Source organism: Macaca thibetana, chromosome 15 (assembly GCF_024542745.1).
Source record: "Macaca thibetana thibetana isolate TM-01 chromosome 15, ASM2454274v1, whole genome shotgun sequence".
In the NCBI taxonomy this organism is placed as follows: Eukaryota; Metazoa; Chordata; class Mammalia; order Primates; family Cercopithecidae; genus Macaca; species Macaca thibetana.
Window position 1 is genome coordinate 93,990,531 of NC_065592.1, and position 13,939 is coordinate 94,004,469.

The following is a 13,939-nucleotide window of genomic DNA, read 5'->3' on the forward strand; positions in this document are numbered from 1 at the left end:
CAATTATAAAATACAGATTTCTTACAAGATTCAAATGTCAGCAGCTCCCCTTCTAAGTTAGTGGTGTGACTTTGGCCTTTGGTCAGCTAAAAAGTACAGAAGTTGGATACATTTCAATGGTCCAATTCCAATCTCCTCAGTAGCTATGCAGAGACATTGGCTCTGAGGGAGCTCATGGCCCAGGCACTGTAAAAGAGCCAGCCCACTTACAAATGGAAAAGGTTCTGGGACCCAGGCCAACTGGCAGGCTAGGGGGTTGTCAAGAACCTAGTGCTTCCCCTACAGATCCTCAGGGTGTCAGGGCCACTTCTCAAGCGAAGCAGAAAGAGCCACGAACGCGGAGCTTCTCAGCACACCCAGATCAGAAAGCAGCCAACTTTGGAGCTTGTTTGAGAGCAGGTACTGGCACAACTTGTTTCAACTGTGCCCTGCTTTATCTCAAATACTTACAAAGACACACAAGAAGTTTCTATTGCATTGTGCTTGGGATGAAGAGTAAACAGCCTAAACTTCCAGTCTGACCAATCCCAATGGCTCTGCTTTTCTCCCTTGCAATAATTTTTTTTTTTTTTTTTTTTTTTGAGACAGAGTTTCACTCTTTTTGCCCAGGCTGGAGTGCGATGGAGCAATCTTAGCTCACTGCAACCTCCGCCTCCCAGGTTCAAGTGATTCTCCCACCTCGGCCTCTCAACAATTTTTTTTCTTTTTCTTTTTTTTTTTTTTGCTTCCCCAAATATGAGCACATAAGCAGCAGCTGTGAATGTTGACTGTCAACAAAAATCTCAAGCGCATGAAGTAGACAGAGAAAGATAGCACCACAACTACTCTACTCAAAACTTACACGCAGTACTTTACAGAGCAAAAAGAAAACTACATGCACACACTCCCCACAGGTGTACATACCCCTCATCGAAATGAAATTTTTCCTTTCTGTAACCAAGCAACAACTTGATCTTCTAATTCCATATACCCTGCTTGTTTTCAAAATGACAAATTCTCTAAGAGTTGGATTTTCCATGTTACATTAGAAAGAAAAACTCTGAAATATACCTCCTATTCCTTATTCTGCCAAAACTTGCTTTGATAGAATGAACCAAATCCTTTGTTGTTCTTCCATCCCTTTAAATGAAAAAACTCAACACAACTTTATTGTCACTGATAGTTATATTAATTACTTAAAGCTATTGTCTTTCAAGGACACATTCTGCTGTTTGGCCAAAGAAAGACATTTTACTTAGACAATAAAGACTGCCAACAAGGCCAGGCGCAGTGGCTCACGCCTGTAATCCCAGCACTTTGGGAGGCCGAGGCGGGCAGATCACTTGAGGTCAGGAGTTTGTGACCAGCCTGGCCAACATGATGAAACCCTGATTTTACTAAAAATTTAAAAATTAGCTGGGAGTGGTGGCACACACCTGTAATCCCAGCTACTTCGGAGGCTGAGGCAAGAGAATCGCTTGAACCTGGGAGGTGGAGGTTGCAGTGAACCAAGATCGTGCCATTGCCATTGCACTCCAGCCTGGGGGACAAGAGTGAGACTTCATCTCAAAAAAAAAAAAAGACTGCCAACAAGTTTTTTTTTTTTCTCCTTTTGAGCCTCAAGATAAATGCTTATGATCTTAGAAAGAAACAAATAAAACACTGTAATGGGAAAATCAGTTCAGAGGTAGGAAGGAAGCTGGGTTTGCAAAAACAAATGGAAGTGTCAATGAAGCATGACCTAGAAGTCCAACAGCAGGGGTAGAGTTTTAAAGGGACTGCTATTTGGATCACAGCTACCCCTCAGAGTACCCCCATGCCAGGAAACTACGCAACTGCTTCTGCATATGGTAACTCACTTAATCTTGGTAACTACCCTGTGGGGCAGGTGTCATCCCCTAATCCTACTTGCCTGTTTTCTCTTTTTCAAGGTGGAATAATTAGTATCCACACAAAGGGAGACTGGGAAGGTTGACAGGGGGCTCCTGGAGGAACAATGCCTAGGGCACATGGGAGCTCCATGGATGAGGTTATGACAACTCTAATATTCTGGAAGAGCTTACTGTAATAATAAACGCAAAAAGTCGACTTCTGAAAGCCAAAGGGCTGAGAAAGACAACTATGTGAGAATGGAGTGTGCACCTGTAGCTGCAGACTGCCTGGGGACTGGATGCCCTTTCTCCATCCGGTGGTCCATCCTTTATTCTCTCCATACCAGACCAAGATGCAGATCAATGTTAAGACCCTCTTTCCTAAACCAAAAGCAACCTTTTTATTTTCACTCACTAATCCATAGACGCCTTTCAAATGGCACAAATAACGGCGGCTGCATTTTGTTCCCTAAATCAATTTTCTCCCCAGCCATCAACTAGATGTTCCCACACAGAGAAAGAACAGCCCTTCCCTTCTAATTCAAAAATCCATACTGCCATTGCCCTTGCAAACTGCTAAACAAGCAGTATCGGCAAGTCACTTGTGTTCTGTAATATATTTACTGCAAATCCCAATGGCTTGCCTCCTAATGCAGTTTTCTATTGTGTCTGTGCGTGTCAATACACTGGCCGGCCACCGTACTTATAAGGAGCTCCAACCCGCTGTTTGCTCAAGGCATCAAGAGGGCACCGAGAGGGAACAAAGGCTGTACTCCTGAGGAGCAACCTGAAGGCCACAGCCTTGGAGGGCCTGGCTCCACACACTGGGGTCCTCAATGGGGTTTTGTTTCTGGTCCTTTACACCCCTTTACCACCCAAGGCCGCTGAGGCCAACTAAAAATCTGCGTCAGGACAATTCCATACACACAAAGTTCAAAATCAGAGTCCTTCTGCAGAATTATATCTACTTTCCTACCTATCGATGCTAACGATATTTCCCCCAGCAAATACACTGCTTACATCTTAAAGGTAAAGTATAAGTCAAGTTTCATTAAAGGGGTCAGAAGGAACGAAGAGAGGAGGGGACTTGGTAAAGGGAGTCCAGCTTTTCTGTGTTAAATAAAATCTCAAGTGACAGTTGAGAAAGAAAGCACCTAAAAACCATGTAACGGTGGATCATCTAATACAACCACACCAAAAGCACAAAGGGCAAGTCTAGGAGGAAAACCTTACAAAAACAGGTGAACTTGAGACCATCCTGGGCAACACAGTGAGACCTCATCTCTACTGAAATAAATAAATAAATAAATAAATAAATAAAATTTTTAAAAAGTACATGGAAATCCCTGCTTCATGTTATCAGTCTAAACCGAGGTCGGTAGCTAAAGAAAGGCCTGATCCTCTAGAGCAAGCCCTTCCAAGTTCACCATATTACTAATTTATTTATTGATGTTTGGGGAAGGAGGAGCCTATGGAAGCTATATGACAGGTAGATATTACAAAATTTTAATTTATAGACTCCAGGTATAATACAGGTGGGTATAATATGGGTATGCTGTGTATTTCTTTTATTCTGTAATTTGAAATTTTTCATAATAAAATGTTTGGGAGAATGGAAGATACTACGTAAAGACTTTAAGTAAATAATCAATGGTTATACTCATTATTACTAAGAAATCTGGTGACAAGTCAAGTTTAATGCCTTGAAAGAAGTTTGTAATGCAATTCGTCTACACTCTATTGGCAGCTGCAGTTCCAGCGACAGTAATGCCTGCAACATGCTCAATTCACACCAAACCTAGACCCCAGCAACATGCTAGTTTTGTTTATCTCTCTTTTTTAGTCCAAACCCAAACATATTACTATAATAAAACTCCTCCCTAAGAAGTCGCAGTGGTTATTGACTGCAGATCACTCTTCCAAAAGAAAAACTGAGCAAAATTGGTTAAATTAGGTTATTAGAACTGAACAGATTTCATTTTTAATTTTAGCATAAGCACTCACACTAGTTTTCTTTTTTCTTTTTTTTTTTTTTGAGACGGAGTCTCGCACTGTCGCCAGGCTGGAGTGCAGTTGGCGCAATCTCAGCTCACCACAACCTCCGACTCCCTGGTTCAAGTGATTTTCCTGCCTCAGCCTCCTAAGCACCTGGGATGACAGGTGCCCACCACCACGCCCAGCTAATTTTCATATTTTTAGTAGAGATGGAGTTTCACCATGTTGGCCAGGATGGTCTCGATCTCCTGACCTAGTGATCCGCCCGCCTCGGCCTCCCAAAGTGCTGGGATTACAGGCGTGAGCCACCACGCCAGGCGGACCCACACTAGTTTTCTTGATTTGAGTTTTTAATCTGAATTCCATGGACTTGCTGAAGGATCCTGAGATGCACACAAACAGCCAAAATTGTTGGGCAAAGCTATCCTGGGTATTTGTGTGTAAAAATGTGTGCAAACTTTTCTTGCGAAGTAGCTTTCACCTGATTTCCAAATGTTCAAGGTCCAAAACGGGTACAAGTACCAGTACACATAAGGAGTACCCAAAACACAATATAATCAATGCCTACTCCATATAACTCATTGGGAAGGGTAGATGGAAGTCTCTAACTCAGCTTCAAGCAGACTGCAGCCTAGTCGGAGTAAGCAAAGCAGCACATGAAAAATCATTGTTAAAGGACACTGAGCAAAACAAGTGCTGTGACAGCCTGCCACTGGGCAGTCCCTGGCCGCCTTGAAGTAAACAGGTGGTGGTGTTTGAACTGGGACTTGAAGGAGACTGAGGAAGGCCATGTGAAGGTTGATACAAAGGCCTGGACTTTTTATAAAGAAAACAGGAAAACTCAAAACATACTTTCGGCAAGAAAAGACCTGTTTGGCAGGATAAAAGGAAATGCAGGAAGAGAAAGAGGCAGTGGCCAAGACGGGAAGGGAAAGTACTCAGGGGCAGACACAGCAGGCTGTGAGGCACAAAGAGGTCATCAGAGGGGAAAGTCAAAATTTAAAAGAACACACATGCAGGATAGGATGGATGTAATCCCAAGACCCTGAAGACAATTCACATCTGCTATCTTTAAGATGCTCCCTTTCCAGGGCTGGAGTTCCCAGCGTGCAGCCGGGTTTGACATGTGGGCCAGCAGTCTCTGAGCAGTGGGGACATTGGGCAAGCCAATGGAATGTGCACTGAGAATAGGAACACTTCGTTTTACCACTGTTTAAAATGTCCATTTATTTTAAATGTATACAATACTGTAATACAACAATGTATGTACATAACACAAATATGGCCAGGTGTGGTGGCTCACGCCTATAATCCCAACACTTTGGGAGGCTAAAGTGGGCAGATCACTTTGGAGGATCCTAGAAAGCCAGGAGTTCGAGACCAGCCTGGACAACATGGAGAAACCCGCCCCCCCGCCCCCACCAAAATATAACAATTAGCTGGGTGTGGTGGCGGGCTGCCTGTAGTCCCAGGTACTCGGGAGGCTGAGGTAGGAGAATAGCTTGAACCTGGGAGCAGAAGTTGTAGTGAGCGGAGATTGCACCACTGCACTCACAGCCTGGGAGACAGAACGAGACTCTTGTCCCCCCCACCCGCCAAAAAAAAGAAAGACCTTACAAATATAAAGGAAACTACTCAGGCTGGACGTGGTGGCTCACGCCTGTAATCCCAGCACTTTGGGAGGCCGAGGCGGGCGGACCATGAGGTCAGGAGATCGAGGCCATCTTGGCTAACACGGTGAAACCCCGTCTCTACTAAAAACACAAAAAAATTAGCCAGCCTGGTGACAGGCGCCTATAGTCATAGCTACTGGGGAGGCTGAGGCAGGAGAATGGTGTGAACCCAGGAGGCGGAGCTTGCAGTGAGCCAACATGGCGCCACTGCACTCCAGCCTGGGCGACAGAGCGAGACTCCATCTCAAAAAAAAAAAGTAAGCAACTCAGGTAAATGCACTCAAGCTTTTTACCAAGAGGTTGTACATATACCTAGACTAGTATCGTAGACTAGTAACCAACTTAGATCAGTCATGGTGCTAATACCAAACCCAGTCTCATGGTACATGTATTTCAGCAGTTTGACAAACTGCAAGATTTGGACGTGCAAGTTCAAACACACCTACATTCTCAAAGACTGATTCCACTTCATCTAATGGAAAACAAATATCCATCAGTACACTGGGAATAGATTTCAGGGATGATGAGCAAGCTATATATACAACTCTATCCCTTCCAGTGTACAGTGGTGTACATCTAGCACACTTACTAGTTTTCTCTCTATTTGGAAGATGAAAAAGTTAATTCAGAGGACAGAATTTTCAGAATTTGTTTTTTCCTCCCAGCTTTTTCCTTATACCAAAAGTGACTTGTATCCTACCCTTTTTCTGCTAACGTATTTTGTGGTCAAAGAATGACTAAGTAGCAAATACTACTACAACAGAAACCAAAAAAAAAAAAAATAGCTGTTTTTTATACCTACAATGAGAGCAGCTTACAGGGGAGGGGATAAATAATTGTGTTCCCCATTATGATTTTTATATTGCTTCAAAGAAGGTAAATAGAATAAAATTTATTGTGTATTCTGAGATAGGGTCTTGCTTATGTCATCCAGTCTAGACTACAGAGGTGTGATCACAGCTCACTATAACCTCCCCACTCCTGGGATCAAAAGATCCTCCTGCCTCACTCAGCATTAGTACCAGCTAGTACTACAGGTCTGTACCACCAGGCCCAATTAATCTTGTTTTTAATCTTTTTCTGTAGAGAGAGGGTCTCGCTATGTTGGCCAGGCTGGTCTCTAACTCCTGGGCTCAAGTGATCCTCTTGAGCTGGGATTATAGGCATGAGCCATCGTGCCTGGCCTGCAACTTAGTAATTACTAAAAACTTAGGGGCTGGGAGCAGTGGCTCACGCCTGTTAATTCCAGCATTTGGGAGGCTGAGGCAGGTGGCTCACTTGAGACCACGAGTTCAAGACCAGCCTGGTCAACATGGCAAAACTCCGTCTATACTTAAAAAAAATACAAAAATTAGCTGGGTGTGGGGGCATGCGCCTGTAACCCCGGCTACTTGGAAGTCTGACACAGGGGAATCGCTTGAACCCACACACCTGTAATCTCGGCTACTCAGGGAGGTGGAGGTTGCAGTGAGCCGAGATCGAGTCACTGCACTCCAACCTGGACGACAGAGCAAGATCTCAAAGGGAAAAAAAAAAAAAATTAGGGGCTGGGACTGGTGTCTAACACCTGTAATTCCAACACTTTGGGAGGCTGAGGAAGGTGGATCACTTGAGGCCAGGAGTTTGAAACTAGCCTGGACAACATGGCGAAACCCCATCTCTACCAAAAAATAATTTTTAAAAAAATTAACCAGGTATGGTAATGTACGCCTGTAATCCCAGCTACTCCAGAGGCTGAGGCAGGAGAATCACTTGAACCCAGGAGGCAGAGGCTGCAGTGAACCGAGATCGTGCCACTGTACTCCAGTCTGGGTGACAGAGTAAGACTCTGTCTCCATTAAAAAAAAAAAAAAAAAAAAAAAGGAAAAAAACCTAAATGTTAAATAATGAAACATGTAATTTTGCTAAATCACAGGTTATTCAATAAAATCATGTATCAACACTTCCTGGATTTTCATTAAAAAATATTATGGTGACTGGGTAGTCAACAAACAGTAATTCAAAAAATTTTTCTTCCATGTTTTTCTTTTTTTTTCCCTTGGGGACCCTGCTCAGGAAGAAATACAAGCAGCAATTCTGAAATCATTCCTTTGCAAACCATTTTAGAAATCATACTTGTGTTAAATCAAGTGAATGGCAATACATGAATATCTTAATTTATGTTAAAATTTCAGTGCAAATTTATCTCATTTTTCAGATCAAACCACACCTCAGGGGGGAAAAAAAAAAATCAGAGAACCTCTCTCCCCCTGCCCACACCTGTGCACACTAGCTCCACTTAAAACACCACACCGATTTCACAGAGCAATCCGCTGGTGAGGAGTACTTTGAAGGTACAAATGCCTAATTTTGTCAAATAAGCCCACCGACAAAAACAGCTGTCTGAAATTTACTTAAAAACCACTATACTAAAGACCCTGCAGTAAAGGTACTAGTTGTGAGAATTTCCATTTTTAAAAATCAGAGGCAACAATAAGCAACAGGGAGTAGGAAACTGAATCAATCAAAGCTTTGAGGAAAGCCAGTAAGTTTCTCAGTTTCCTCCCATTTAATCCACTTCTGGAGACCACAAAAGGTTTAATAATGAAACAGCAAAGACTCAGATCCATGGAAACTTAAAATGGTTCCATGAGCTAGTAACTGAATATATTTTTAGTTTAACTACCACTCAAGATGATTTATTTAAATATTTACTAAAGAAGCAGATTTTCTTTCTGTTTCTTAATAAACACTATTTGGGAGAACATCTTAAGCCCTCTGGCGAAGGACGCTCCTCAATTTGCACTCACGAGGTGCTGGGTTCTGCGGCTGTATGCTGGGATGGCTCCCACCATGTGAGGGAACAGACAGACTTCTGTCTAATCTAACCCTCATTACACAGAGAGGGGAACTGAAGCCAGGGAACATGTTCACGACTTGCCCAGTCCCTAATGGAAATCCCCAGTTAAATGACTTCAATGAACTACAACGGAACCAAGTCGGAGCCTACAGTTCATGGCCACTCCCCACAAGACAGGTAACCAAAGGCAGAAAGACGGGGAGGCAAGGGAGGCGCTGTGGCCCTGCAATGGCCTGACTCTACCTCCTTACCTCATCCTACTCCCAACCCCCACTGTTGGATCCTGCTCTTACACAAAATTTGGATATTTTGTTCCTTGAAGATTTGGGGGGCATTCAGTTTGAATTTTCAAAATATTGATCATGATAACTGTTTTCTGATGGTGCCCTCTTAAAATCCATGCCCAGGGCCTCCCTTGCCTTACTCCAGTGCCAAGTCCAGGACAAAAACCAGCCGCTGCTGAAGGGTGGGGAAGCTGTTTGAGAGGTGAGAGATCAGTCCTGTTGGCTGATAAGAAACAAAGGCTTATCTTGCACCTCGGAATCTAGGCTCTACATGCACAGAGAGCTTTATCTCTTTTAACTTATGCTTGCAAAGAACAGGCCTGGCTAATGAAGTTAGGGACCACTCCAATCTTGATGACAGCTACCCTCTTTGTATAACAAGGTTATTAACACCTGCTGGAGCTTAACTCTAAGTGTCTATACTCTAGTCATTTCCCTGTGTGAGATGTTGACTTAGGGGGAAAAGAAATCTCAAAGTGAGAAACTATTAGACAAAAACACACGTGGTTTAAAAAAAAAAAAAAAACCACTAAGGTAAAATTTGCAAAGAGTAAAAGAATCACATCTAAGGAAATATCCCACAGTTGAGTCCCTAACAGTCCCATCTAAATACTTTTTTGAAAACCCACTAAAGAACAACGCATTATTCTAAGAGAAATTTTAAAGCACACATCAAAACTGTAAAAGCAGTTTCACTCCAAAATTTACATGGCCTGAGACGTTGCTTACTGAAATATCACATGGAGCTCTTTCCCCTTCCCAAACCAGGATTGCAGAATATATCATCCTTTCTTCAAGAGCTAATCCTTTCATTTATTTCTAAATGCTTCACCATCAGACGGGCACAGTGGTTCACGCCTGTAATCTCAGTACTTTGCGAAGCCAAGGCGGGCGGATCACTTTGAGGTCAGGAGTTCGAAACCAGCCTAGCCAACATAGTGAAACCCGGTCTCTACTAAAAATACAAAAATTAGCCAGGTGTGATGGTGGACTCCTATAATCCCAACTACTCGTGAGGCTGAGGCAGGAGAATCGCTTGAACCTGGGAGGCGGAGGTTGCAGTGAGCCAAGATTGGGCCACCATACTCCAGCCTGGGCAACAGAGTAAGACTCTGTCTCAAAACAAAAACAAAAACAAACTTCACCATCCTGGAGAGCCCAATGCTCTCACTCTGCCCACTCTTCAGAACCCAGGCACAGAGTGACTGAGCAAACTCCCTCCCCATCACTGCGCCTCCACCAGGATTCCTGACTTGTTTCTTCTTCAACGTACTTTAACCCGAGGACAGTACTGCTCAGTAGGATACAACTTTTTACCTACCCATGGCCTGTAACCCTCCTCTCCCCGAAAAGACCAGTCAGCAGCACTGCTGATTTTCCTAACTTTTAGAACATACATCCAGCCCTGACATGTCTTATAAATCATGAAGTTGATCAGCACAAAGACTGAGAACTGAAGAGGCAGGCACTAGGGAGACATGGTCCACCTCATCTTGCCGATGGCAGCATGAGGGGACAGGAAGAAGCACAGACAGGCCACGTGTGGTGGCTTATGCCTATAATCCTAGCACTTTGGGAGGTCAAGGCGGGTGGATCACTTGAGGTCAGGAGTTCGAAACCAGCCTGGCCAACATGGTGAAACCCTCACTCTACTAAAAATAAAAAAATAAAAAATAAAAAAAGTTAGCCGGGCATGGTAGCGAGCACCTGTAATCCCAGCTACTTGGGAGGCTGAGGCACAAGAATCGCTTGAACCCAGGAAGCAAAAGTTGCAGTAAGCAGAGATCGCACCACTGCACTCCAGCCTGGGGGACAGAGCGAGACTCCGTCTCAAAAAAAAAAAGGAAGAAGCAGCACAGACAACCCTGGAGGAGGCAACCCAACTCAAGTTTCAATAGATGCTTGGCCTTGAGCAAGTCCCAGGCTTTGAACACATGCCCACAGCTGTGGGTAGAGCAAAACACCTGCCCAATCCACGCCGGAGGATGCCTATGGAGGTCACAGAAGACAAATCACATTGAAAACTGTTCATTACTGTGCAAATTAAAGCCACCAATGACAATTTATAGCATGGCTTCATCAGCATGCTGAAGAGATACACGAGTGGGCTAAAATAAGGCTTATGTGTGCATTTACAGTACATCTTGTTCCCAAAAATATCAAATGAGGTAATATCAAGCCATATGACAGATAAAAACATTTAAAGATCACGCCACCACACACACTAGGCATAGCTAAGCAAACCACCAGGCTCACAACAACTAGTTGTTTTTTAATGCACCCTAATACTCTGATGGTATCAGAACTGCCTCAATTTTTCAGGAGACACTGTCTACCTCTACTGTATAGCGATATCCAGAGTTTACCCTCCACACAGATAAACACAGGCAGGCAGGGATCTATAAAAGGCTCTAAGAAAAAAATATTCTTAGTGCTACCATAAAAGATTTAAGTATCTATTACCATTCCTGTTTCAGTGCCTTTTCGGTAACCCGCCACAAATGGGAGCAGAGAAAGTTAAGGGGAAGGCTTATCAGGAAGTGTTGACACAACGTAAACACGGGCTGTGGGCACCACACCAGGGAAGGAAACCACAATTATACCATTCTTGATTTGGATGCACTTTCACTTTAAAACTTCCAGACGGGAAAGTCAGCAGTGAGATTTGACACTGAAATCTCTAGAACTCACTCCTTCGACAAACCCGTTGAAAGGTGGGAAGGGAGAGCGAGCGTCACACTGGAGACAAATCTTAACAGCATTAAAGCTCTCTGTACAGAAAGTTTCCCCTTCACTGCTTTTTTTTTTTTTTTTCAGTAACAAAGATGTTGTCAGAAATGACAATTTTTTGTGTCCCCTGATGATGCCTCGCTAGCATTTGGTTATAAGCCATAAAGCAGGAATAATTTCAGCCTGTCAGGAGTCTCGCTAATGCCCAGTTTCCCCCTAGAGAGAATTCCTGTCAAATCTAATGAGAGCTCCAAAGGCCCTCTCTACAATATAATGAGCACTTAGGCCATGCTGGTGATCAGGCAGCAAAAAGCATCAATTTGAGCCTGGCTACACCCTGGGGGCCAGACGTCACCAGTTTTAATAAGAATTATGATTACTAGCTGCACCAAATGCCTCCTCAGAACTTATTATTAATGTGTGACATTCAGAAGGATGTTTTTCAAATGTAAGGCCACTTTAAACTGAATTATAGCACTACTTTGCACACCACTCGAGTTAAGGGTCTGTCAGCATTTCCAATATCAACTAAATTTCAGGGGGCTCAATACCCTACTATGAGGAACATGGTGTCTCTCAGCTTTTCACGTTTTTCAAATTGCTAAGCCAATTATACACAGCATATTATTAATGCATACAGGCTCACGGACGGACAGCATATACCCACAAATGCCTCACGCTGTATAGAAACTCATTAGAAAACTATTCTCACACCATGCTGCTTCTGACCCACTTCACCCCTTCTCCCTACATGATAAAGAAGAGGTCATCCCGCCACATAACCTACAGGAACCCAGAAGAATTACACACCTCTTTTAGCTCCTCCAATAAACCCAGCACCAGCATATAGCATCACACCGAGGGGGTGTTTCCTTGTAAAAGAGTCAATGAGGTTATTAAATCCTTTGAGTTCACGGATTTAAGAAAAAGCTCAGTCTCCTCTTACTCTTCCATAATGTGTTATCCAAAAAAAAAGTGCCCTTCAGAGTAATTAAAAAAAAAAATTAAACAGCCTAGGCCAAGTTTATTTGCATAATTCACTTAAATGATGATAGACGTTAGCCATAGATCTTCTAGCCCATTTACTATCAACAAGTTACAAGTGCCTGAATAAGGCACTAGCCATTGAGAAACACACAAAAACAAAGGCACAAACCCAACATAAAGTAGGCTACCAACTTTGCAAATCATAGTAAAATCTGCATTTTTAAAAGGCCCAATTACATTACTAATAAAAGGCCCTGAACATCACAATCTCTTTCCAAACACATATCTGAGAACAGATCTAATGTACACGATGATAACTTAACATTATGAAATCTATGATGAATTAAAAATCAAAGAGTGCAGAGTTACAAAAGCAGAATTCAACTCTGAAACACACTTGCTTAATGAAAGTCTTTGAATATAAGGAAGATCTGAAGGCTGAACTAATCAATTTCTCCACTGTGCCCCAGCCGGTCAGCCATGCTCTTTAATTTAATGAAACAAGGGTTTGAGATGAAATAGCACATATACATCAAGTAAGAATTGTATTGTTGCACTTTGAAATGTGTCCAACTGTGCAACTTCATCTGATGATAATTTTTTAAGAGGCAATCGATTTCTAAAAGACTTATTGTACCAGCGTCTTGATGAAAAAGTGAATGTCAGCATATCTCCAGAATACTTACACCCTGCCATTAATGCTTTCTTTGGCAGACAATGACTACTCAATCGAGGGTCCTTTGGGCTGAGCAATCATTTAGCTTTTCTTCTCTTATGAGGTCCTTAGTGCCTTGTTCCAGCTCAATACTCTTTTTATACACCATTATAGTAGCCATAAGTGTGAATTTTATGGGAACTTGCAAACTCATAGTCATTGCTAGAGCTTTCCAGTCACTAATCTTTTCATGCTTTTAAAACCACTAGGACTGAAGCAACTCCCAACATATGCTCTGGCCATAAAAAGATGCTTTTTTCACATCCAAACCTGCAACAACTGAGAAATTTTTCAAAAATTTGTTTGCTAATAAGCCACTAATCCTGACTGTTGCTTCGAGCAGACCCAAAGCATAAGGAATACTCCACAGATAGTCATATACTTTGTTTACTATGATTAAAGAAACTCCTGAATACCCTTCTTTCCCCCTACAGGTCCACATATCCTTGCAAAACAGCACAAAAACATTAACTATTCTAAACTCCAACAACTCTATAAGATACCCAGCCCTTTCAAGAGGATAAATCTATACAGGTGGAAAAGTAAACTCAAGTCTCAATTCCTATCTGCCAATAAACAGGCTAGTTTATATTTCCAAAACACCTCTCTTTCTCCTAGTCATTTAAACACTCGTAATTATCAGGAAGCAACTCTTGCTGCAGAATACTACCATCAATCCACAGGACAGGAAACCAAGGCAGAAAAATAGCATACAAACCCCCACTCCTAGAGCCCACTACTGAGAACAAAGCCAGTATTATAAAATCATACGAACTGATTTCTCATTTCAGCTTGAAGTTCAACTAAAGCTTACCTGTTTATGCATTTCAATGTTTAATCCATATGACATTTCGTAATACTGTAAA

The 13,939-nt window shown here is 42.6% G+C and overlaps 1 protein-coding gene across 7 annotated transcripts in view; it reads right to left on the reverse strand.

The window, feature by feature from the left end:
• The window catches only part of TLE1 (TLE family member 1, transcriptional corepressor), a 108,227-nt gene that overhangs the window by 90,355 nt on the left and 3,933 nt on the right, over positions 1 to 13,939 (reverse strand). For all 7 annotated transcript variants that reach the window (XM_050761988.1, XM_050761986.1, XM_050761989.1 and 4 more), the window contains exon 4: positions 13,888 to 13,932. In XM_050761988.1, the coding sequence (XP_050617945.1) occupies positions 13,888 to 13,932 (45 nt within the window). The remainder of the gene's footprint in view (positions 1 to 13,887; positions 13,933 to 13,939) is intronic.